Source organism: Aethalodelphis obliquidens, unplaced genomic scaffold (assembly GCF_003676395.1).
Source record: "Aethalodelphis obliquidens isolate GAN/ISIS:26980383/991018 unplaced genomic scaffold, ASM367639v1 scaffold3, whole genome shotgun sequence".
In the NCBI taxonomy this organism is placed as follows: Eukaryota; Metazoa; Chordata; class Mammalia; order Artiodactyla; family Delphinidae; genus Aethalodelphis; species Aethalodelphis obliquidens.
The window spans coordinates 27,061,203-27,087,267 of NW_020837947.1; the positions used below are offsets into that span (position 1 = coordinate 27,061,203).

Consider the following 26,065-nt stretch of genomic DNA (forward strand, 5'->3'; position numbering starts at 1 on the left):
AAACTGACAAGTCAAACCCCCCATCCTTGAGTTAGGTACCGCTTTGGAAATTCATGTTCCCCATGAGGATGGAGGAGTAGAGGAAATCAGAGACAGGGGTATTGGGGAGAGTATTGGAGAGTGGCCCCATGGGAGAGATAGTGAGGGATTTAATGGTACAAAGGTGAGGAAAGGTGGGCAAAGCGATTGACGCGTGAATGAGAGTAGACAGATAAAGGACAAAGTATGTGTTAAAAGAAGGGTCCCAGTAGGATAAATGTTCACTGTAACTGCATTTTGGAGGTGTGATAACGGTCATGAATCCTGTCTAGGGTGTAAGCCTGCAACCCTGCTTTACCATGGGTTATTTAGTGTTCTGTATCGATTCCCTTGATTGGGAATTTCAATTTCAGACCACAGTGACTAATGGGTATGTTTGATGTTCATGAGCTGTACAGCTTTGTGTCGTGTGCTGTGGCAGTGAACATGCGTCTTATGCCTCCCCCGGCCTCATTTCTCTAAACAAGTTATGTGGGCCTCCAATTTTTTGCTTGGGGTCTATATTCCTCAAACGTTTTAATAATTTTGACAGCTCCTAGCTCATCTCCGTTTAATTGACAAGTGTTTTTCAAGGTAGTATAGTATGTAAAACCAAATACAGTGTTTCAAAAGTGGCTTAAAAACAGTCTGACATATGCTTTACTTCTTTTTTAAAAAAATTTTTATCGGAGTACAGTTGCTTTACAATATTGTGTTAGTTTCTGCTGTACAGCAAAGTGAATCAGCTACATGTATACATATATCCCCTCCTTTTTGGAGTTCCTTCCCATTTAGGTCACCACAGAGCACTGAGTAGAGTTCCCTGAGCTATACAGTAGGTTCTCATTAGTTATGTATTTTGTATATAGTATCAGTAGTGTATATATGTCAATCTCAGTCTCCCAATTCATCCCCCCCTCCCCCTTTGTTCTCTATGTCTGTGTCTCTATTTCTGCTTTGTAAATAAGATTGTCTATACCATTTATTTTGCAAGTGAGATACATGGATTCTGGAAGCTCTCAAGAATTAGCCCAGGCTGAGAAGACCTCAAGGAGGCAGGAGGGGAGATTGTCCAGACATCTTCAAAGACCTGCTGGGAAATGCCCGAGTGAGGATTTTTCCCTCTTAATATAATCAAAATAAACTAGTAAGATAGAAAAATATTATTAGTATAAACAACATAAAAGGAAAGTGAGAAAATGGTAAGGAATAAAACCTTCTAACAGTACCAATTTTTCCCCCTTGGCATTCATTTATGTTTATGTTTACGGAGTTCAAAGTCAATTTGGAAGAAGGAAGTTTCAACTATATGTGTATGAAGTGTAATCCTACTGCCTCTTCAAATTATTATTTATTTTTCCCTCTTTCTTTCACTTATTACCTCCTGGTGATTATGAATTACATAAAACATCTATGCCAAAAGGTGTCTCTCAGATGCTGTTTTGAGCAATGCTTTTCAGATGTTAGTGTGCAAACAGATCACCCGGAGATCCTATTAAAATGCAGATTCTGTTTGGGCAGGTCTGGCTGGGGACCTGAGACCCTGCATTTCCATGAAGTTCTCTGGGGATGACAAGGCTGCTAGTCTGCGGTCCACACGCTGAGTAGCAAGGCTAGAGGATTACTATGTGGCAGGTATTTCCTGCCTCTTCCATGTTAGTTATTTATGAAAGAAAATGCAGCAAAAGTGCCTACCTTTACGGGAACATGTGTTAAGACTTTTTTTTTTTAACATCTTTATTGGAGTATAATTGCTTTACAATGGTGTGTTAGTTTCTGCTGTATAACAAACTGAATCAGCTATACATATACATATATCCCCATATCTCCTCCCTCTTGCGTCTCCCTCCCACCTTCCCTATCCCACCCCTCTAGGTGGCCACAGATGTGTTAAGACTTTTGAAAACAATCAATAGTGGCTCAGGATAAGTACTCTCAACTGGAAATAAGCAACCAGGACTGCAATATAAGAGCAAGGGCTATATGTGCAGGGACATACATGATATTGAACCACTGCTTGGCTTTCGAATTTTGTTTCATTAATTTCTTTCCCTTAGAAATTAACTTTAAGGATAAGGTTGAACATCCAGTATTGGCCACTGTGATGAAGAATATATACAATGGAGTCAACTTCAAAACCAAATGGTAATTTTTGAAAGTCTTTCCTCACCAAATGTCAAACAAAATTTACTTAGGCCAATTTTGCCAACCCTCTGTCTTTCCAGCATTTTGTTGGGCTACTACTATTGCTATTTTCAGGATGACTGAAATACAGGCAAGGCTCTGAGTCTTTGATCTTCATCATCAGGGATATTCTCACCAAGACCTACTCCTTCATTTGATTTATTAAAGTCTATGTAAAGCGGTCTTTGGATGAAGCCTGGTAATCTTTCCCACTGTAATATTCCATGCATGAAAGAATGGTGACCAGATGATTCCACAAAGCAAAGATGGAAGAAAAGAAAGTAGGCATTCATGGCACTATAACCAGCGAGTGGCCCATGGTGCTGCTGACTCAGAGAGATGTACTGTAGTTTCACAGCCTCGGCGAAATACGAAACAAAACACAAAAGATAAATAAACTCTGCAATGGGCTGCGCTCTTTACCATGTATCACCTGGAATTCATGCAGCTCCTGGCATGGTATTCGTGGGAAAGTGATGCCAGAAGCAAAAGGCATGTGAAATCAACTGGAAGACAAGAGCAAATCCAGAGCACAAGGCTCGAACACTACCAGGTTTATATGATTAAAAATTTGTACAGTTAACTGAATAAGAACGCTTAGAATAAATGGAAGCATCTGCTGGTAATTGGAAACACAGTTTGCTGTATTTTTTTCCCGTTGTTTTCCCTGGTTCTTTCTAAGGCTAAGCGCTTTGCTGCAGTGATGAACACCTATTTTCCTGTCATCTCCAGGAGTAACTTAAAAAAAAAAAAAAAAGGGAAAGCTGGAAGATAATGGATTAAAAATGAATATATATCATGGTTATTTTTAAGGTAATTTTAGAACCTGTTTTCCTCTGTGATGGCAGGAGAATCAAGGGTGAAAAGTAAAGGTGAAGCTTTTTAATGTATAATGTATAGACAATATATACTACTCTCTGTGTAGTATGGTACAGGGGATCCAACGGAACCCCCTCCCCCACCCCGCTTTTTTTTTAACATCTTTATTGGGGTATAATTGCTTTACAATGGTGTGTTAGTTTCTGCTTTATAACAAAGTGAATCAGTTATACATATACATATGTTCCCTATCTCTTCCCTCTTGTGTCTCCCTTCCTCCCACCCTCCCTATCCCACCCCTCTAGGTGGTCACAAAGCACCGAGCCGATCTCCCTGTGCTATGCGGCTGCTTCCCACTAGCTATCTACCTTACGTTTGCCCCACCCCGCTTTTTTGATATGTAGTGTTGCTAGAAGAATAACAGCAGTATCATCAATGAAAGAAAGCCTAGCACGCTGGAGTAATCGACAACACTGGTGCACGCATGAGATCTTAACCGTCTAAAGATTCTCTAAGAGTTTCATTGTGGTAACTTTCTTTTCCATCCCGCAGTTAAATTCTAAGATTTGCTCCTTCTAGTCCATAAAATATCTAAAATGATTGCAAATCTTTCTGTCTCTAAGATATCGTTACCATGGGTCTCACTCTATTTTCTCATCTGGACCTCTGGGCCCTCCTACTCTCTGTCTTCCATGACCTTCTCCCTGAATCCGTTCTGCAGTCTGATCATGAGACTTCTTGCATTCTTTGTCCTCTTATACATCTTTGTTTTTGACATTCATGTTCTGCTGCCTGTTTAGTGCAAGGTAAAAATACCTACCTTTGACTTGCATGTGTTCACATACCTTGCGGCTCTTAGGTTTGTGTGTCTGGATTAGAGTATACGGGGTCAACTCCAGAACCACCTATAACTAGGTTTTTAATAAATACCTTTTTAATGTTGTTATTACTTCTTTGCTTTCAAAGTTTGAGGAGTAAATTGATTGAGCTACTTCTAAAACGTGTTTTTCAAGTCTCTCATAAACCATTAAAAAAAGTTCAGTGAAGTCTTATTTATCTTTAAAAGTTTTGGTATTGTGAATTAGGCATACCTTATAATCATGTCATTTTCTAATGTGTAACAAGTAAAAAGTGATGGCAGATATTAGTACTAATTCGACACAAAGAGAATTATTACTTAAAGAAACAGTACAAATCCCTTTGCTGGGCATTCAATGTTTTCAAAAATAAGTTGCCACTGACCTAGTCCTGTAAACTCACTCAAATTTACATTTAACACTCAAAATTCCTATGGAAATCACATTGTTGCCCATACATGCTAGATGCACTGTGACATTTTGCATGGTAGGCAGAATAATGGCCTCCCAAAGATGTCCACATCTTAATCCCTAGAACCTGTGAATATGTTAGTTTACATGGCAAAGAGGAGTTAAGGTAGCAGATGGCATTAAGGTTACTAATCAGCTGGTGATAAAATAGGGAGACTCTTCTGGATTACCTGTATGGGCCCAGTGTAATCACAAGGGTTTTAAAATGTGGATTCTGGGGGCAGGAGAGTCAGTGTCAGAGTGACGGGATGCGAGAAAGACTCAACTAGCCAGTGCTGGCTTTGAAGACAGAAAGGAACCCCCAAGCCAAGGAATGAGGGCAGCCTTTCAAAGAAAAAAAAAAGGCAAAAGCTGGATTCTCTTTAGAGCCATCAGAAAGGAATGCAGAGCTGCAGACACTGTGATTTTGGCCTAATGCACCCATTTTAGACTCCTAATCTCCAAAACTACAAGATAAAACATTTGTGCTTGTTTTAAGCCACTGAGTTTGCGGTAATTTGCTACAGCAGCAATAGAAAACTAATATGTTATTGCTCACATTATTCTTCTCTTTATTGGGAAAGAGTTTCCCATTCACCTAATCTGAAAAAAGTCCCACTTTCTTCATGAAGTCTTTGTGCCCCACTTCAAATTGCCTCTTTTATTTAAATAAAGCAGCACCTCATCCATCTTATTTATCTGTAAGATAACTTGTATCACTATTTGCCTTTGATGCTCTGGCTTGTCTTTCAATTTAGACTGCATTGTTTCATACTTTGTAACATAAAATCCTGGTGATGTATCCTTCCTTCCTTCATTCATTCTGCATTTACTGAGTGGTTAATAATTTACTGAGTGTCCCATGCTAAGTGCTTTATATACCAAACCATAGTCCCTGTCTTTAAAATTATTTACAAATTTAGTGGAGAAACAAACATATATATAACTAACCATAAAGCACAGTGAACTGTAGTGTTAACATATAATTGTGGACAGAACAGGTCTCAATTAGTGTTTGTTATTAATAACGATGAAAACCAACTTTCTTCATTAAATTTTTTCTCATTATCTTGACAATTAAGACAATGTCTAGAACTCCTTTTAAAACAAACAAAAAATCATGAACTATATTATATAGAGTTTGTCTATCTCCAGGATAACATGGATAGTTGATTATATTTTTGTTATCTTTTACGTGCTGATAGGATTTCTTTAAAGTTTAGCTGTAATGACTTCTAAAACTTCAAGAATCTTCTCACCACTTTTCTCAGGTGAGGTGGCACCGTGTTCCTAGTGAATTGGCAGCTTAGGAAAAGTTCTTGCTCCTAGATAGCCAAGAAAGACAAATCATGTAATGCCAGGGTTTTAAGGGACTTTAGAGATAAATTAACCATTTCAATTAGATCATGCCTTAGCTCAGGCTGACGACAGGCTGGGTGGCTTAAACAACAGAAATTTATTTCTCACAGCTCTGGAGTCTGAAAGTCTGAAATCAGGGTGTCAGCATGGTCGGGGGCAGGTGAGGCCCCTTATCCCAAGGCTGCCTTCTTGCTATATCCTCATGTGGTGGAGAGAGATCATCTCTCTCGGGTCTCTTCTTATAATCTCATGAGGGCTCCACTCTCATGACCCAGTTACTCGCCACATTTGGACTAGGGTTTCGAGATAGGATTTTTGGGAGGACACAAACATTCAATCCATGGAAGATCACTTTCTAATTTTACCAATAATGACAGCATAAGCCCTGGATTCTCACAGACCTGAGCTTAGGCATTTCCTTTGAGTGCTTATGTACCCAATACGGTACTAAGCATTTTATATGAAATGCCTTATTTTATCCTTACAAGAACCAGGATGAGGTAGGTATAATCGTGATCCCCTGCGAAAGTAATTTGCTCAAGATTCAAATGCTATGAAGCTTTAGAAGAGTGACTTGAGCCAGGGCAGGCTGATTCTAGAGAATGCTCTCTTGACACTACGCTATGCTATCTGTGTGGCTGGGTGTTGTACAAAGCAGTAGGAACTCTGTTGGATTCATGGACTGCAACCATATCTGGCTGTATCATAAACATTTACGTGAGGCAAGTCAGAAGGAAAGAAAGAAAAATTATGACGCCCCAGCACCTATTTCTATAACTGTTCCGCATGGCAGGATTATGTCTTGTGTTCCTCAAGCCATATTCACTGTGGTTATGACTGTAGCCACCAGGTTGGACTTTAGATTTCTGCCACAACCTTCATCCAGGAAGTGCCGAAGAAGGTCTTCCTCTCTCGGGATGATTGGAGAGAAACAACGTGGTGCACATAGACATTTTTTTAAAAATTAGATGAACGTCCGGTCTCCCTTCAGTAATGGGATGGTTTCCTCAAACCAGACTGTACACTCCTAAAATTACCTGATCCCTTATGAAAAGTGACTTGATTTACCCATACCATCACTTGTGATTGCCAACGCCTTGCACTGGAACTATTCGGGGTAGTGATGGAAGAGTATCAGAGTAGTTTCTATGTGATTTAAACATAACTGCAGCAGCAACTCTGCCGTCTCTGACCTAAATCTTGGATCTGAAGAACCAGAGAACAATGATGTGAAACTGGTGAATGGAGACGACTAGATTTACTCAAGACATTGGAGGGATATTTTCCTTTTGGAGTCATTTAGCAAGGCTGCTTACAATATCACAGTGCCAGCTGCATCTGTGCTTTCTAAACAGCTTGGCTAGAAATGGGGGAAAAAAGAGCCTTAAAGTGTTTCCAAGTGTTAAGGAAATGACTTGGGTCACTTTTTGTATGTACGATACATGTGGGGAAATCCAAATCTGGTCCCCAGCTGATTTCTGTCCTGGGGTAATAGATCAGAGATGAAGTTGAGGACAGCTACGTTTCCAGTGGGCCAGGCATCTTCTGTTTTCTGCCTCAGCTCCTTTCTTTGGCTTTACTTCCACATGGTAGATTTGGTTACCTAGTCATTTATATTCACAGTCCTTCTGCTAGGGAAATATAAACCTATACATTTCACAACATCTTTATATAGGACCTTCTTTATAAGTTGTTGCAAAGTGACAGAACTCTTCAGAAATGCCCCTAAAGAAAGGAAAGTTCAAACCCTGGGGCAAATCATTCCGATGTGCAGAATGCTCAGCTTCTTTTGGTATTCACCTGGTCCTGTCCCCAGTGATACTTTATCAATAAATTAATCCACTTATTTGCAATAAGAGTAAATACTCTAAATCTTTGCCTGACAAGACCCAATTAAGTCTAACTCTTCCATTTGTCCTCCTACACATTCGTCCCTCTGTCAATTATAACCGATGCCTTGTTTTATTTAACAGTGGTCTCTGTGTTCATCTTGCATGTAAATTCTGTATTTCTTTTTTGTGATGTTACATTGAGTACAGGTACTCGTTTCTTTGATAGCTTCCTTAGAGCACCTCTCAAGTGGTCAAGGTTACAATGAATGCTGAAATAGCACTATTGTTTCTGTGGTAAAAAGAAGAAGAAAATTCTGTGGGGCACAGCCACTGCATTTCTGGGAAACCTCAGAAGGGACACTTGGTGTTGCAAAATCAAATACTCTTTTTGACCTAAACCATATACTGGTTTTCCTGAAATTATTGAAGGGTCAGAACTTCTCCCCACTAACATGGTTGGTAAAGTCACGTTTTCCCTCCAAAAGCACAAATGTGCAGATCAAAGATTGGTTATAGAAATCTACTTGAGATTTCTTACAGGCCCTACCCAGTTGTTTCTTATCTCTAACCTATTGGACAAATGTGCCTCTTACATGGATTTTCTTCAAGTTGGCATGTCTTGGGAACTTTTCCTTTACAATCTTTGGAACTAGAGTTTTCAGAAACAAAACAAAAACCAAAATAGCCTCTATCTTTCAGTAGAACCAGGGTGTTGGAAAAATTAGACTGAGCTCTTGGGACAATTGAGAGGACTAAGTGAGAGCATTCGCGGAAAGTATGTAGCGCAAGGCCAGGCGCAAAGTAGGCATTCAGTAAAAGCCAGCTATGATCATCTCCTCCAAATTATCTGCTCTCTTCTGCACGGAGCTGGCACCAATAGCCCCTTTAGCTCTGGGTGTTATTGGTAGAACCAGAAAGTGATATACAGAGGGTAAAAGATAGAAAAGGTTAAAGTGGAGGTGGGGGGATAAATTAGGGGTTTGGGATTAGCAGATACACACTACTATATATAAAATACATAAACAGCAAGGACCAACAGTATAGCACAGGGAACTATATTAAATATCTTGTAATAACCTATAATGGAAAAGAATCTGAAAAAGAATATATCTATATGTATAAATGAATCACTTTGCTGTACATCTGAAATTAACACATCACTGTAAATAAACTATACCTTAATAAAAGATTTTTAAAAAAGAGGTAAAACTAGGGGAAAAAAAGGGTGTGTGTGTTTGGTATGGAATGGTCAAGGAGATGGGGGAAAAGAAGACAAAAAAAAAAAGAAACTACAGAGAAAAGAAAAAACAGTATGGCTCTTCACTACCAATGATCATAAAGGTTACTCCAGGACCCTGGAGAACATCAGTTGCTGGGCCCTTCTGTTCAATAGTGGTCTGTTTCTATCTCTTTTTCTCATGTTCTAACTTCTAACATGAGTTTCTGATCATCTGGAAGGTTCTCCAGATCCAGTTCTATAAAACATGGGTTAAAATTATTTTTTTCTAGTGTGGTCTAAATAGACAGCCATAGACATTGAGTACTGAACTAGTTTCTCTTTAACTCTCTAGAAACCCATTACAATGTAATTATTCCTAGAGAAGAATTTTTTTTAAAGTCATTATTTCCTCACTTTCCATCAAAGGATGTAGTTACTGAAGTATCAAATCTTTCTTGCTAAGGCACAGTCATCTGTAAATCAGTCCCTTAGGACTTTGTAAGAAGCATGCTCCTGGCTGGTAATTAAAGCACTCTGGGAAACTCCTTTACCTCTTCAGGCCTTAAGAACATCATTTAGGGCATTAAAGTACCAATTTTCTAAACAATATCTCTGTGGTCTGAAAAAGGTAAAGCAACTTCAAAAAGACTTCTTCTTCTTCTTTTTTTTTTTTTTGCCATAGGATGGTTCCTATAATAAGAGAACTCAGAGCTTTCTTATGAGAGTGTGAATTGACTTTTGCTCTAGAAGAGATTGTAGAAACTGACTGCGTTAAAACAAACTAAGAGAATGGCTTTCTTCTCCACCACCAGGGGATCAGGATGGTGAAGGAAAGGTGCTCTGTTCAAGGAGCTTTGGGGAGCTGTAGTTATAGAACCACTCTGAACTGTCCTTTCCTCAGCCCCTCTACTGAAGACTGGAGAAGGGTTGTTGGTGAGACTAGTGTGGTGTGGGACCAGGGGACAACTCGGGAGATTTGGGGGCCTCAGTCCTACATCAAAGATTCAAATGGAATAGTTCTAAGCATCAACTTTTCTTTAGGGTTCTGTTCAACCCACTTTAGGGGTTGAAGAATATCTTTGAGTTTGTCAGACCTGGCAATATCCTGCTGTTCTGGGGTCTTCTGCACTGAGAGATGAGCCTGGACCAAGAGTGACATTACTACCATACCATCGATCAGAGCAGACTGTTTTCATCAGGTGTAGTAGATACCTGTTCAGTGAATGAATGACCATGTACCCCCAAGGGGCCTCATGGGCAACTAAAAACAGTTCCATAATTTGGGAAAAAAGCAGGAGTGTCACAGTGGCCTGACGGTAACTCAGACAGTGTAGGACTGTATTAGCAAACAGTTGGAAAGAAAGAAGGTTTCAGGGTTTCCTGGCAGTGGGGTAAAATGGATGAGTGAGCTGATTTTTTTTTTTTGAGACCACCCTGTTTCTCTCTGTCCCTTTCTTTCTCTTTCTGGTTTCCACCTGTAACCTCTGAGACTTAACAGAAGTAGTGTTTTGTAGTTTCTCCCACCCTCTCTGCCAGCACCCTCTAGTGGGACAAGTAAATCTGATCTCAGAAGGAGCTCAGTCACTGCCCACCCGAGGCCTCAGGCCAACTCCGGGAAAAGGTCAGGACTTTGTGCGCGGCACACACAGGCTCTGCACTCAGCCCCCACCAAGCTGCTGGCGCCGGGCAGGGAGGTCAGCCCTTCTGATACCTGAAGAGCGGTGGCTTCCACCTCCTGCACTGCGGGTATCACTGCACATGGTCAGGGCAATGGGACAAAAGGGATCACTCTGGCTCTACAGGCGCCAAGATGAGGAAAATCAACGACAGGGCCCAAAGAATGCAACTGCTGGGGACAAAAGGTTACTACACATTAACAATCGGTCTTCACAGAAACATTGAGTAGGTGCTCGAGGGTGGAAAAGAGATGAGATCTTTTGACCCTAGATGACAAATGGTTTTCAGGTAGACTCTGAGGCACAGGACTTCATTCATCTTGCACTTGTCAACAGCCACGGCAGGAAGGTAAACTGAACAGCGCTGAGCAACAGCTATTTATGAAGCACCTTATGAGCCTGCACTAGTCCAGGCAGGAAGCAAAGCTTTAAACAAGTCAGACTTTACATTCCAGTGAGGAGAGCCACAAAGTAAACACATAAACGCGCACAAAAATACATTAACAAGACTATCTTCGGTCGTTATAAGAGCCATCATAAACAAAATTAATTAATTACTTAATAGACGCTAAGGGGGTATTTTCATTGTATGGTCAGTAGAGGCCTCTTGAACTAAGTGATGTTCAGGCTGAAAATTAATGACAAGGAAAAGCCATCCAGGCAGAGATCTGGGGAAGAAGATTTTAGGCAGAAGGAACAACCGAGGGAAAGACCCCAAAGCAAGAACTAGCTGGTTGTGACTGAGAAACGAAGAAGAGTGGGTGACAGGGAATCAGCGAGTGAGGGAGAAGGTGGTGTGAGATGAGGTTCTGAGCAGACAATGTTGGGCTGCGTAGACTAGAGATGATCTTGGATGTCATTTCGAGTGGGATGATAAACCGTTAGAAGCTTTCCAGAGGAGTGGCATGATCAAATGTAGTCTGTATAAGATCATGCTGGTAGCTCTGCTGGGAAGGGATTTTATAGGATCAAGAGCAGAAGCAGAAATTCGCTAGCAGGCTAATAAAATTCAGGAAAGAAAGAACAATGGCTTGTCTAGGGTGAGGCTGAAGGAAAAATGCTTCTAGGAAATATTTTGGAGGTAGGTCTATAGAATATACCCATGGATTGGCATGTGAGGGAAAGAGGGCGGCTGAGTTCTAGTATCCTAGTTATTTGTTGGAATGGGAAGAATTATATTTAGATGTGGTGCTAGTCAAGCATTTAGCTGGATATTGGGAGTTTGGGATGCCTTTCGGATACCCTAGTCAAGGTTAAGTAGATAGTCCCAGTATAGAGTATAGGGGGAAAGTCAGTCCTGACATATTAATTTGGGAATTATTGGCATATGAAGGGATTTAAAGAAAAGAAAACAAAACACTTTGTCCAGTTCAGTCCAACTGCTTCCATCCCAAGTCAACACTTATGGAACTAAGTACAGTAAGTGCTGAAGGTAAAGAGATCAGAAAGCCCATAACCCCAGAGGGAGGGGCAGAACAAAGTGTGTATGATTGGCATAATGCAATGGTAAAATGGAGGAAGGAATAGATACAAAGCAAGCTATACTGTGGGACAAATAATTATTCCTGGAATGGCCAGGGACAGCAGAGACAAGAGGTGATCTGAAAGACAGTCGTTTGATAGGAACAATTTTCTTGTGAGTTCCTTGCTTTTAAAGTAAGAGCTTATTTAGAGACCATAGAAAGTAGATGGGATTGGTTGCAGAAGTTTTATGGACAAAGGAAAATTCCATTTTTAATGGCTGTTTGATTTTGGAGAAGGCAGTAATCACTCTAGGACTTATTCTCCTCTATGAAAAGAGAAGATTGAGTTGAAAGCAGTTTCTTGCCCCAGAGACATGGTAAGATAGGGAATCATGGTCTGTAAGTTATTTTTCTGATATATTTAAAAGCTATCTTATATTATCATACATATTTCAATATAGTAAATGGCTTAATATATAGATATGTATATATTTATAAGCCCATTATACATATGTCTAGTAGAAATAAAATATTTAGCCTTGATATACTAATAAATTAATAAAATAAATTGCCTTATGCAGATTGCCAAAAATGTCAAACTTTTAACTTCAGTTATATCAGCTCAGTGAAATAAAATTGTTAACACCTTGTTGACAATAAGGTCTAAGTGATTGTAGTTAATAAAGAAGGAAAAGGAAAAACGAAATAATTATTGCCAAATTAAAACAGTTTCATAGACAAAATATTTCAAACCGTGGAGTACTTTGGGGGAAAATGAGAAAAGGCGTATTTGGAGGTGCCCATTTTGAGCCTCTTGTGGCTGGGTGATAAAAGTATCAATGTCAGCCCTGACAGCTATACTAGATGCTTGACTTCTTTGTCACTTAATTTCACTCTTTGTGAAATTTAAAAAGTTGTTTTCTGGGAATTAATTTCTTAATCGTATAAAACAATGTAATTCTCTCAAGCCACCCTGTAATTTACCAGAAGAACGTTGGTTACAGAGTCCTGGAATGTCCTTTACTTTATTCATCTTACAGGGTTGAACCATTTATTCCCAGAGAGTCATTTACTAACCTCAGAAGCCGGTCAATTTTAAGAACAATACTTGGCATTTCTGTAGTATTTATTTCCAGGATTGTATTTAAAAAAAAAAAAAATCCACTTAGTAGTATGCATATTGACTCCATGAAGTGGATACAAGCGGAGACTACATTTTTATAAAAACAGAGAGTAAGCTGGATGGGTGGCCATGAGACAATACTGGGCCTCTGGGGGAAGGGGGGGAACCAGGCATACATCACCGAAGGTGAGAGGTGCTTGGCCACCAAGATCAGTTAATACATAGGCTAAATCCATATTTAGGGGATTAATGAAGCAGGGTCACCAAAATTTTCTTATAATAAAGATTTGTTTTTTGATATATATTTTTTTAAAGTATGGAAATAAATATCTTAAGAAACATCAGAACTTTGCTGGACTTCTTTTTTTTGCGGTACGCGGGCCTCTCACTGTTGTGACCTCTCCCGTTGCGGCGCACAGAGCGCAGGCTCAGCGGCCATGGCTCACGGGCCCAGCCGCTCCGCGGCATGTGGGATCTTCCTGGACCGGGGCACGAACCCGTGTCCCCTGCATCGGCAGGCGGACTCTCAACCACTGCGCCACCAGGGAAGCCCTGCTGGACTTCTTTAAGGAGATGAAGATTTCTTTATTGTTTTGTTTTGAATTACTTAGATGAGGGGGCGCCGTGTTCTCTTCGTTGCTTAAAGGGTTCAAAGGTTTCCATTTGACTTTAAATGTCATGATGGTCCAGATACATGCTAAGTGTTGGCCTCCTTTTTCTTGACTGGGTTGGGATCAGGATTGTTCATGATGCTGAGGGGCTGATCACATTTAGTCAGGTTGGCCATAATGCTCAGGTGCTAAGTCCACTGTATGATTTTTCCATGTCTGTCTAAGACCACCTAGGATAAGGACCAAAAGTCTTCAGGGGAAGAATGTAGTCCCAGAGTGATCACCTATTGATCTAATCAGCCTGGAGCTACCAGGAAATTGGGATATATAATAGGAGTCTGAGACTAAACAGGGAACGTGTTGGAGTAATGCTCTAAACAAAGAGACAGGTGAAAGGAAAATCAGTCCATCTCTCAGGTGATGTTTTGTCCGGTCCTCATTTATTAGTTTTTCAAGGACTCTGGTTGGGTGGGGGGAGGTGTGTCTTGCTGATTTATGCTGGATTCAGTAATCTGCATTCTGGGGCTGAATATATTATGTCTGCCCATCATACTGGGATTGGAATTCTTCTGGGGATCAAATGATTTGTTCCCAAACGCATGAAAAGCTACAGATAAAAGTCAGAAGACAACTATGCTTTAAAAAATCCTGTTACTATTTAATAATTAACAAAATTTTAATTAACTGAAATTTTCCCTGGTTACCTTATCCACAGACATCATAGTCCCTAACTTCTCAGGGCTGTCAGCTAATGTTGTCAAAGATTGTTGAAAGAACCTGTTCAGTCAAAAATGCTCAAGGTAGGTGGGAGGGAGGGAGACTCAAGAGGGAAGAGATATGGGAACATATGTATATGTATAACTGATTCACTGTGTTATAAAGCAGAAACTAACACACCATTGTAAAGCAATTATACCCCAATAAAGATGTTAAAAAAAAATGCTCAAGGTAAAAATTCTTAGGAGTTTCCTTGTTTCCAGACAATGTGCTCATTTTCTTCCTGACCGTACTTTATGATAAAAGTTGCCAATTCCTTCTTAAATGGTGCAAGAACCCATTTCCCATGCTAGTCAGTGAATGTTTGAATACTGCCTGATATAAGAATTGCCTTTGGTACAACTTTGATCAACCAATTCAAAAAAATATACATAGTGAAATAAAGTCCCGCAAGCCAGAAATTAGCTTATGTGGTCAAATTTTCAGGATTAATAATGAAAAAATTAATTTTGTCAAAATCCTTTAGTTAGCTAATACTACCAGCAGAGGAAGTGTATTTAAGTGATTTTTTTTTTCCTGCTGATACTTCTTATTTAAGTCCCTGACCCAAAAAGAATAATATTTGGATGGAATTTGTTTTTTATATGAACTGTGTAACACATTTCTCTTCTAACAATTTAACAGTTTAAATGACTTTATTATGACAATTACTTCAAGGACTCCTATGCTAAATGGATCCAGGCTACTATGGTTTTTAAAAATTTTGGGTCAGCATTTGGCAGGATTTTGGAAGTCATTTTTCTTGCTTTCAAGGCAATTGGCTGTAGAAACCTGTCCCTACCTTCTGTTGCTTCAAATCTTTTAGAGGTGAAGGAGATCTAGAGATATAAACTCCTCATTATAAAATAAATATGTCATAGGGATGTAATGTACACTATGGTTACTATAGTCAATGATATTGTATTGCAAATTTAAATGTTGCTCTCATTATAAGAAAAACAACCTTTAACATTTTATGGTGACAAATGTTAACTAAACATTGTGGTGATAATTTTCACTGTATACAAATATTGAATCATTATGTTGTACACCTGAGTGGAATGTCATATATCAATTATACCTCAATTAAAAAAAAAATCTTCTAGAGGCTGTGAGACGAGATAACCAAGCTGGTTAAGTATCCTTGAAGCGCATTATGCTTGTGAATAAGTAGGCTTAGAGATAGCTACTGGGACTTTCTCTTAGAACGCACAGGTGAGAATGCCAGCTACCTTGTCTTTTATTTTATTTTGGTTTACTTCTGATTTCCCTGTTCTGTTCCAGATGATTGAATTCACCCAAGGCCTGCCTGACCAATACTTCATATACTTCAGTAGGTGTGGCATGTGCAGGGTAAGGCCAGGAGCTCTGGAAAGGATCTCAGTTGAAATTCTGGCTCTGTTATAATCCTGCTGTATGACATTGGGCAGTTACTTTACCTCCCAAGCCTTAGTTTCATCGACTGGAAAATGAGAATGAAAATAAACACTCTTCTGAGTTATTGTGAGGATAAAACGAGGTGTGTGGTATGATAATAGCTAACATTTATAGAGCATTTATTATGTGCCAGGTATGCAGTTAGCACTCATAAATGGTAGCTCCTTTAGACATAACTGGCTTTGTGCCCTTACCAGTTGGACTTAACACAATTAATCCACTGAAATCCTCACACACTTTTTTCAAATGCCATAGAAAATAACAAGAAGATAGTAAGGAATGCATCAGAAAGAATCTACTGTGTACATTCACCAGGTTAGAAATTTTACTTATATTGTATCATCTAATCATCTCCACAGCTCTTTGAAATGGGACCTATTATCTCCATTGTACAGATGAGAAAAGTAAAGGCCCAGAGAGGTTGTTTTATATTTTCTTTTACATGATAACAGAGAAAGCAGCCATATAAACAGAACACATACAGTACAATTGAGAACTTAATTCTGTAAGAGTAAATTACAACACTGACATTAATAATCTAGTTAATTTCTTCTTGTTTTTTGGCAAATCATCACATTTTCTCTTATGGAGTTAAAATAATAAAATGTAAAGCATCTGTCCACATATTAAAAATAGAGATCAAATTCATTTTATTCTGCTTAACATAGATGTTCTCATAGATCCTTGCATGAGTAAAAGGCTAAATTACTTTGTTTCAATCATAATACATACTGAGGCTTGCTTTTGCTGCCAAAACTGTTCTCTGGTTTAGAAAATTTCCCCTAGGTCACTTAGAAGTATTCCCAGAAAAGATGAAAATGCCAAAAACCTGGTCAAAAAGTTTTTCAAGTATTGCACCAAGTATGGAAAATATCCGGGAATCAAGAATGTATATTTATCTGGTCACAAGGAGAATAGGGGTTATCTGAACGCCACCGACTCAGTGTTTGTCACTGTCATAGTTGGCAATTTCCCCCTCATTCTCTTGCTAATTTCCTGTACCGTGTGGTCAATCATCCTACCTTTCTCTTATTTTCAATTTTATTACTTATTCTCAGGAGAAAAGGCACTTGAGAAAAATTTCTTTTGGGGGCTCCACCTTTTCAAAGGAAGATGCAAATTCAATGTAGTAAATTTGTAATTCTATTTCCATCTTTAAAAAGAAATAGCGTTCAGGCATTGGTCTGCTCTGTCACCTTGAGTCAGAAAACAGCTCCATCTGGTTTATTTAGTTTTTGATAACTCACACTTCAAAGAAAGGCAAGGGTTATATCCTCTGACAACTGTGCAAGCCTGCGCAAGCAAAAAAAAAAAAAAAAAAAAAAATCTTCCCCAACCCCTGCAGTGATCAGTATGTATATCCTGAAGCACCAGAGATCTGATGACGTCTGTTGTGGTTTGCTGACTCCCAACAGACTTGATTCTGCAGGCTTAACTCAGGAAAAAAAATCCCACTAGCTTCAAGTGAAATTGTGCCCAAGTAAAGATTACTAATAAAAATATCGTGGAATTGGGCCCTGGTGCTACTTTTGGTCTTAAAATTCTGTGTGTGTAGCTGTATGTTTGCACATGGGCACACCTATGTGTATTTTAACTTCATCATACATATTCAACGTAATCTTTTAGCATTCCCTGTAGCTCTAACACACCATTTAAGCTTTCAGGCAAGAGTCTGGCAGTAACTCTTCATATGCAACTGGCTTAACTTTCCATTGATACCCATGTAGACTCCCCAAGGTCAGATTTGTTTCTTAATTCATGGAAAAGTAACAGAGGGCCGGTATGATTTATGCATTATCATTTCAAAGAGATGAGGCTTTTGAATAGAAATATAAATCACCAACTTTTAATTTCACCTATAATTTATATTCTACCTACTTTCACAATAACCCCAGTATATTTCTAGCTTTGCCTTGGTTATGCAATTGCTGTCTGCTTTGGATACCCCATCTGCAATACAGTGATAATAATACTTGCCACCTACGTCATTTCACAGTGGTGTCTTAAAACTAATGAATAGAGGCCGGCGTGAGCCCAAGGCTCTTTGAAATACAACAGCTTTATAGCTTACGAATTATTTTCAACTGGGCTGAAAGTTACACACTAGATATAGTTCTACAAAAAACTGCAAAATAAGAATGTACTTGTAAATTATGTAATTAAAATTGGTTTAAAAATAAATGGAATATATATTACATTGCTAACATTTTAAATTGCTAAAAAACTTATTATGAAATATTTCTATAGAAAACCTGAGAAAATAATATAATGAATATTCTATGCAAATTAATACTGACGATGGTTATCAGCATTGGTGGTGTTGTAGGTAATTTTATTTTCTTCTATATAGGTTTCCTCTATATTCCAAGTTTCCTAAAATGAATATGTAGTTTGTCCAAAATCAAGAAAATAATCTCAAATATTTTTATAAAATTTAACTGGACAAGATAGAAAGCAAATGTCAGAGCTTTTAAGAAAAAATCCTGGGCTTCCCTGGTGGCGTAGGGGACACGGGTTTGAGCTGTGGTCCAGGAAGATCCCACATGTCGCGGAGCAACTTAAGCCTGTGCGCCACAACCACTGAGCCTGCGCTCTAGAGCCCGTGAGCCACAGCTACTGAGCCCACGTGCCACAACTACTGAAGCCTACACCCCTAGAACCCGTGTTCCGCAACAAGAGAAGCCACCGCAGTGAGAAGCCCGTGTACCGTAACAAAGAGTAGCCCCTGCTCGCCGCAACTAGAGAAAACCCAGGCACAGCAACAAACACCCAATGCAGCCATAAATAAATAAATAAAATTTATTTTAAAAAAATTCCTTTGAAATTTTTGGGATTCGACATTAATGACATAAATGCCAGTCCTATAGGACTTGAGTTTGAACCCAGTTTATGATAGGAAGCTCAGAGAAAACCTATCATTTAAGGAAAATATTCAAAGTCTTTGTCCAGATCCATATCTAGTTTTTCTTTTTATTCACAAGTTTGTATGGTGTGTCAGCAGTTAAAATTAGTCTTATCTATTTAACTAGCACTCTACTGAGTGTTCATAAATTTAATGTATTCAAAAAGTGCAAAAGGGAGACTCTAACAGGTAAGTTATTACTGCTCCCCACCACGCCTGTCACACTGGATTTCTCTGGATTCTAACCAATATGCTGCCAGCTCTCTCATCTCTAGGTCTTCTCACATCCTGTTCCACCTTTCTGGAACATTACCCACACTCCTTCACCAGGCTCATTCCTACACATATTTTAGTTAGTTTGGTCCTCACCTCTTCCACAAATTGTATCCTGATCCTTAGACCAAGTTTGATGGCCTCCCATATGCTCCCCAACATGGACGGCCGTCCATGTTCACCCCTAAGAGCACGCTTATCTTACCTATAACCTCTGATCTGAAAACCACTTGAAGGCAGAGACCTCTGTACCTGGCACACAGTAAGTCTGACTCACTAGATAAGAACTGCTGTGACTTCTCCAATGCAACAACTCTTTCTCTCTACTGGATTTGGGAAGAAAGACAAAGGCTTTAGTCTTGGTCATTGTCATCATGCCTTGTGTTTTTCTCCCATAAAAGAAGAGAGTGAACGAAACTTTTAAGATTTATTACAAGGAAATTTTAATTTAACTTGTTGCATAATTTATTTAGTTAAATTTTTTATTCATAAAAAACACCTTGGCTTTGTCTTAGAGATGACTACATACACAGAGGAATTTTAAAATAAAAAAGATGAAAAAGATTTTTTTCCCCTCTGACTATTGTAAGTCTCAAAGGCAGGCATTTTGTTAGTTCTACACATGTTACATCAAAGATAACATGATTTGTGCTTCTTCTTTGAAAACTATCCTACATCTGTAAGTCATTAGCTTTTGTCTGGCTCTTTTGTTATACTGGATGAAATCCTTGAATGCTCTGTGTCTCCATTTTTCTAACTGTAGAATGGGGCTAATTTCACTCGCCATAGTGAAGATAATGTTAGAAAAAAGATCATGCCGGGATACAGATGTTAGCTGGCTACTAATTAAAATGGAGAAAATTACTTTCACATTAGAGTTTTTTTGGTCAGAGCATTCTCTTTAACCAAAGGAATTATAACCTTCTTTTTCTTATATGTCTAACTAGCTCTTTCTGCATATAGACTTTCACACTTCCCTTCTTCAGTTCCTAGCTAAAATGACGGAATTGCTGAAAAGCCACAGTATGGTTGAAAGGTGGCTCCGTAAGCACCCACAAGAAAGGGGAGAAGACATGAAACACGTATTCCTCACTCCTTAACTTTTCCATATCACAACTCTGAAACCATCTGTGAACAGACACATTCATAAAATGAGTAAGTTAGGTCAAAGTAAGCAGTTACGTAAGCCAGTCTGGTTGCATCTCTCTAGGTTAAGTCTGCATGTCTGTCCCTGAAGGAGTCTTGATTTCTCCCATTCTCTAGAAGGAGCCACAGTTCACAGTGCGTGGGGCCGAAACCAGACCAGAAGAGTGCAAAGAGAGTCACAGGCAAAAGTGAGCCCCGAAGGCCTCATTTTGTTCACAGTGGCTCCTCCTGAGCCAAGAGAAGGTGGGAAGGTGACTGTGGGCCGTGGGCTGGGAAGGGAGTGGGCCCCAGTGGAAGGTACTGAGTTGAGGGAGAAGCTGGTAAATCAGGGACGTGAAGGGGTCGCTTGAGTGCTTTTCTTAGTTTAGTTTTTTCTTCAATTGTCACAGATATGTTATTGGCTTGGAATTGGATTTGCCATCTCATGAGACAGGCACACACAGAACAAAGACACTAAAGTCTTAACCAAGGGAGACGCATAAACCATATTCTAAACCATTATCATTTCCTAAAAACTTCAATTCCCCCAATCCAATAAAAGCTACACTCTTAAACTTCTTCCTCTTCTTCTTCTTTTCCTTTTTTTTAAAAACAAGAATCTAACAACAGATGCCTACACAGCCTATGAATCCAAGCCCAACAACCCTGGATAACATCAGAGATGAAGACCTAACTGAGGCTATTTCACCAAGTTAGCCACTGTCCATACGGCTTGTCCCATGTTAGTTCGGGCACTTAGAAATATACACACACCTTAATGCTTCCCAACTCTGAGCCGTCCACAGTAAGCCTCTGGTTAGCCAAGATAGACAAGTTCGGGTAAAAAAGGAGAATATTATTCAAAAGGCCAAGATCCACATTTGGACACGGGGATACTGCAGTCAGGCAAAAGAGTGATTCCAAGGTCAGGCTGCTAATAATAAAGGATCTATTATGAAATGATAATTATATTTTCCATTACTTTTTCTATATGATTCAGATCCTGTAATATTTCAAAGAAATAGTGATAACTGAGCCTTTTGTGACCTCAAGTTAGTCTTACTCTGAGAGGAAAGATGCTCCACGTTTAAGATTCACTCGAAAAGGGAGATGGCGAAATACTGGGAGTCACTGAGTACAGCCAACTCTGTAACAGAGTGGCTTGGGAATTCAGGGCAAATCGTACACACATTTCTGCTATAAAGAAGAAAAAGGAAAGTAAAAACTATACATATATATTATTTTTTACTGTTAGAAGTGAAAAATCACTATTAGGATGAATTTCTTTCCCCATCAACCATGTGCAAAAGTAAAGCAAACAAACCCCAGTTTGTGATTAGGCCTGAGATGTGAGTAAAATGTAAATTCAACTGGAAAGTGGTCCATTCAGCACATGACATGGACTAGAATTCTGGGTGAATGAACCTCCCCTGCAGGAAATCTGGGAGCGCACGTGCAACCTCACCAGGCCTTCAGGGGCTGGACTCTCAGACTTGTTTCTCTGGCCTGACCTTGTTCTAGCCCTAGAACTTGGACTGTGATGGTTTCCCCCTAACCTTCTGACCCTGACCTCCTATGCTCCCAGTTCTGGAATCCATTTCTCATTGCTGTGTTTCTGAACTTACTTTCCGTTTAGAGCTTCTTGCTCTCTTTGATTCAGCTAACAAACCAGAAGCTGACTTCAAATCTTATTAAATTTGTCAAATTATTGGCTAAGCCTAAAATATTTCTTTTAGGAGATAAGAAAAAAGCTAGAATGTGAATTGAAAGAAGGGCAGGGTCTAGGAATGGAATTAGGTCCAATGCCTACCCTTGCCCCTGTGGGTTAGAAGTTCCTAAATCCTGGTATAGACTGTTGAAGTGTTGACCTCAAAAGGCAAACAAAGATTTATGAACTCTGTGATTTTTTTTTTTTAATGTTACCTGGTGGTTTGTGAAAGTTTCCAGAAATATCTCTCAGGATATACACTATCTATTCTCTCCCCAAACTAGACTGACCCCCAGGCAACTTAGTTGCCAAAATCCTTTGATTTTTCTAGTTCCGAAGAGTCGTTACTTGCCTCTTCACCTAGGAGTCTGCGGCACAGAAAAGGTCATTCTGTTTCCTCTTCCTTAGCATATAGGAAAATTATATTTCCCAACCTCCCTTGTAGTAGATTTGGGACCCATATTTCTGAGTTCCTTCTATTTCTTTCTTTCTTTTTCTCTCCTTCCTTCCTTTCTCCCTCCCTTCCTTACTTCCTTCTTTCCTTCTTTCCACTGTTTGAATCAGTGATAGAAAAGGAATGAGAATTGTAATGTTTTAGTATCACTTTTTGAAGTTTTAAAGCTATGGCTGTCAATTTTAAGGAAAGGTTGAAAAATAATGCAAAATGTATATCACATTATATAAATAAATGGACACATTTCATTTATTAAGATAACTAATTTGCATTAGTTTTTTACTTAGTCTACAGGAACCAGGCTCACCACAGTCTTCACAGTTTCCTTCATTGTGGTCAGAATTCCAACCGGTGGCAGAAGGAGTGATGGCCAAACTGTCTTCACTATACAGGCTGACCTGCAAAAACTATGAAAGGCCCTCTTCCTCTACCTCCAAGAAATACTGTTATATAATCATATGGGATTTTTTTTTTTTTTTTTTTGCGGTACGCGGGCCTCTCACTGTTGTGGCCTCTCCCGTTGCGGAGCACAGGCTCCGGACGCGCAGGCTCAGCGGCCATGGCTCACGGGCCCAGCCGCTCCGCGGCATGTGGGATCTTCCCGGACCGGGGCACGAACCCGTGTCCCCTGCATTAGCAGGCGGACTCTCAACCACTGCGCCACCAGGGAAGCCCTGGGATTTTTAAATTAAAATGGTTTCAAAATACATTATATCAGCTAACTCTAGCATAGTCTTATGAGATAAAATTACCATAGCGTATGAATAGAGCATTGATGAGAGATTTTCCTAACATCATGCAATTTACAATGGTAGGATAACTTGGAAAATTAGCTTTCTGACTTCATTTCTAGTGGTTGCGTGCCTGTGTGTGTGTACTTGTTCGCTTTGTAAAATGTGAGAAATGCTTCGTGTAATAAGTGGGAAATAAAAAGGACAATATTAGGACGGGAAGAATCATGTATAATCCCCCGCCCACCAACTATTGTTAACATTTCCTGTTTTTTTTCTAGTCATATCCTGATACATGCATAGCATATATTTTATATTATACATATATAATAGTTGGCATGATATCATGTATACCATTCTGTGTTCTTTTTCACTTAACATTGTAAGAAAACAGTTCTCTTTGTCATTAAAACTTTTCACAAATGTAGTGTTTAATGGCTGCATGATGTTTCAACATATGCTTCTATGATAATTAAATTCATCTCTTCCCTATTCCTAGGCATGTGGATTGTCATTAAATTTTTGGTTCTTATAAATAACACTGCTGAAACATCTCTGTACAGAAACCTTTTATGTATTTTAGATTATTTTCTTAGGATAAATTCTTAGTAGTGGAATTACAGAAAAAGAACAAATGCGTATGTTATCGTTCCCAAATGAACTACTTCCTCTGCTTCTTGAAATTATTACACAGTCAGTAAACAACAGCAACAGTAACAGTCTAGCTCAGGAGCACAGGCTTGAAGCGAACAATGATTCCCAGCTTCCTTCTGGACCCGGAAGATGGACCTGAGTGATGTGCCTGAGTGTTTCTTATCAGCCTTAATATTTGGCCACAGTATTATATTTCTAAAGAACTGTAATTGGAATTTATTGTGACTAACCCTCACAGCACCCCTGTGCTCTAAGTGGGGATTGTTATTTCTTAGGGAGGGAGAACGCCAAACAATATATTCCCTGTACTCTGCTCTGGGCCCTTCAGATTTACTCATACAACTGCTGTGCACACTGGAAAAGAATTAGGGTAACTAGCTGGATTTTTCTTCTCTGTATTGGATCAAAACAACCAGGTCAAGATAAAAGACTACATTTGGGGTCAAATGGGTATATTTCTGCTGTTTAGCATTCCACAATGGGACAGAGAATGAGTTAAAAGAGAGGATAGGACACATCTCTTCTCTGCAACAAAGCTAGATTGTTTAAATGGGTTAAATCAACAGTGAACAAAGTCACAAAACACTCCGCCTTGTCCTATATTGATAAAAATCTGCACTTTTGTCTCTGTCATTTTCCTGTCCTTTGTAATGGTAGAATACTAATATATTACTTTCTCTATTAGCTTTTGGGAGTCTATACAAATATATAATTTAAAGGAAATCTAAATATATCATATAAAGTAGTTGGTGGCTGGATCATTTGGTAAATCAACGGGTTTCTGAGTGAGGTTAATTTTTGCTCAAAAATATTTATGACCTAAATAAGAGCGAGTATCATTGCTTGATTTATTTGAATAAGTAAAGCTAGAACTCTAGAAAAATCCGTTTGAAAGACAGGTTTGTTTATAAATGAGCCAATAATCATGTCAAAATGTAAAGTCATGATTTTGAAATTAGAAAATTCTACGCTATTATTCTCAACATATTTATTTATGTTTGCATATTTGACACTAAGGAATCTATGTCTTCTGGGAAACGTTCTTACATCTAAACATATATCAGCAACAAGTAGAGATGTTTTTCTCAGTTAAGGGTGAACTTTAAATGAGATTTAATTAACTTGGAGGAACAATTTTTTAAATCAGTCTCTGTGTGTGTGTGTGTGTGTGTCCCTTTATTTAAAGAAAACTGAGAAATTAAGTGTTAATTAACAATTAAATTAAAAAATAATTCCTATATAACAGGATTTTAAAGAAAACAAACTTTTAAGTTTATTTTAATTCCTTTTCCACTAATTTTTATTTTCATGTATACCCAATTATTCCGCTGACAAATATGTTAACTAGAATATTTATTTATAACTCATTAAAATTACGTTATAGTAAAAAGCCTTTATATGTAATAGATAATGGCCAAGGCTTTGAACTGGTGTCACTGGGCTGGTAAGATTATCTGTTTCAGGCCAGTCAGCCACTTGGGACAGAAGGTACCTTGTTCTGTACATGGCAGAGATAGTAGGTACGTTAGTCAGCTTTAAGAAGTTCGCCATGGCTATCTTTTTCTAACAGCAGGGAATACTTTTCTGTTCTCCTCAGAAAAGACCAAATTTCCATTTGTACACATGGCTTTCCTTGCCCACTGTCACCCCTGAACTAGCTCACAAGAAGGATTCTTACTGGCTATGGTTCCAACAAAAAATAGTATTTGTATCTCTTTCAGAAGTGGACCTTTTAAAAAATAGCTCTTTTAGAATCTTTAATGTTTTCAAGATCCTGGGATTCAGGCACATTTCTAGGGACACACACTGCTTCCTTTTCTTGGACCTGTCAGAGCAAGTTTCAGGTCTGGGGCTGGATTCTGATGGACAAATAGGAACTAATTAGGTCTAAGCATGTGTATGGCTGGGGGGTTAACGTTTGGAAGGTGGAGGTGGGGGCCAGAGGACCCTGAGGCCTGAAGGAGCCGGGGCAGAGGGGGCTGTGAAGGGGCTTGGTCTCATTGACTATAAACTGCGGAGTTGGGGGGCGGGGGGAACACAGGATAAATCACAATCAATGGGTCTAATTCTGAATAATCTGATGCTGGGGTGAGGAAGTTCGACTTGATTTGATGGTAATGGGCAGCCAGTACTTACTCCTGATGAGAGCGCTGTTTTATAAAAGTTTGCTAGAATGAGCAAAGAGTGAAACTGAGCCCTAGGGCTCTTGACCAGCTTTGTTTTCTGTCCTTCCAACTGCTGACAGTACTCACTGTTTCTATTCCACATTTCTTCTTCAGTAATGGCATAGATTTAAATGAGAACTTTATTATCTGCTGTCTTATATAATATGTCTATTATATTGTGTAGCGTTCTCTGCTTATTCAATATGTGTTTTGTAGTTATTATGAGGAGGTCCTATGTTATTTTTTACT

General features: G+C 39.0%; 2 protein-coding genes across 8 annotated transcripts in view; one reads left to right on the forward strand and one right to left on the reverse strand.

Annotated features, from left to right (window-relative positions):
• Window positions 1–22,768, forward strand: part of MTFR2 (mitochondrial fission regulator 2) — a 228,074-nt gene extending 205,306 nt beyond the window's left edge. Inside the window, exons 8-10 of one of the 2 annotated variants that reach the window (XR_003428423.1) lie at window positions 15,652–15,720; window positions 20,243–20,368; window positions 22,554–22,768. Coding sequence is in view for 1 of the 2 variants with exons in the window: in XM_027085695.1 (XP_026941496.1) it covers window positions 15,652–15,720; window positions 20,243–20,317 (144 nt within the window). In the remaining variant the exon portion in view is untranslated. Of the gene's footprint in view, window positions 1–15,651; window positions 15,721–20,242; window positions 22,344–22,553 lie in introns of those variants that run through there. The other variant, XM_027085695.1, reaches the window with a different exon arrangement.
• The window catches only part of PDE7B (phosphodiesterase 7B), a 367,442-nt gene that overhangs the window by 155,582 nt on the left and 185,795 nt on the right, over window positions 1–26,065 (reverse strand). The gene's annotated exons all lie outside the window — the stretch shown is intronic.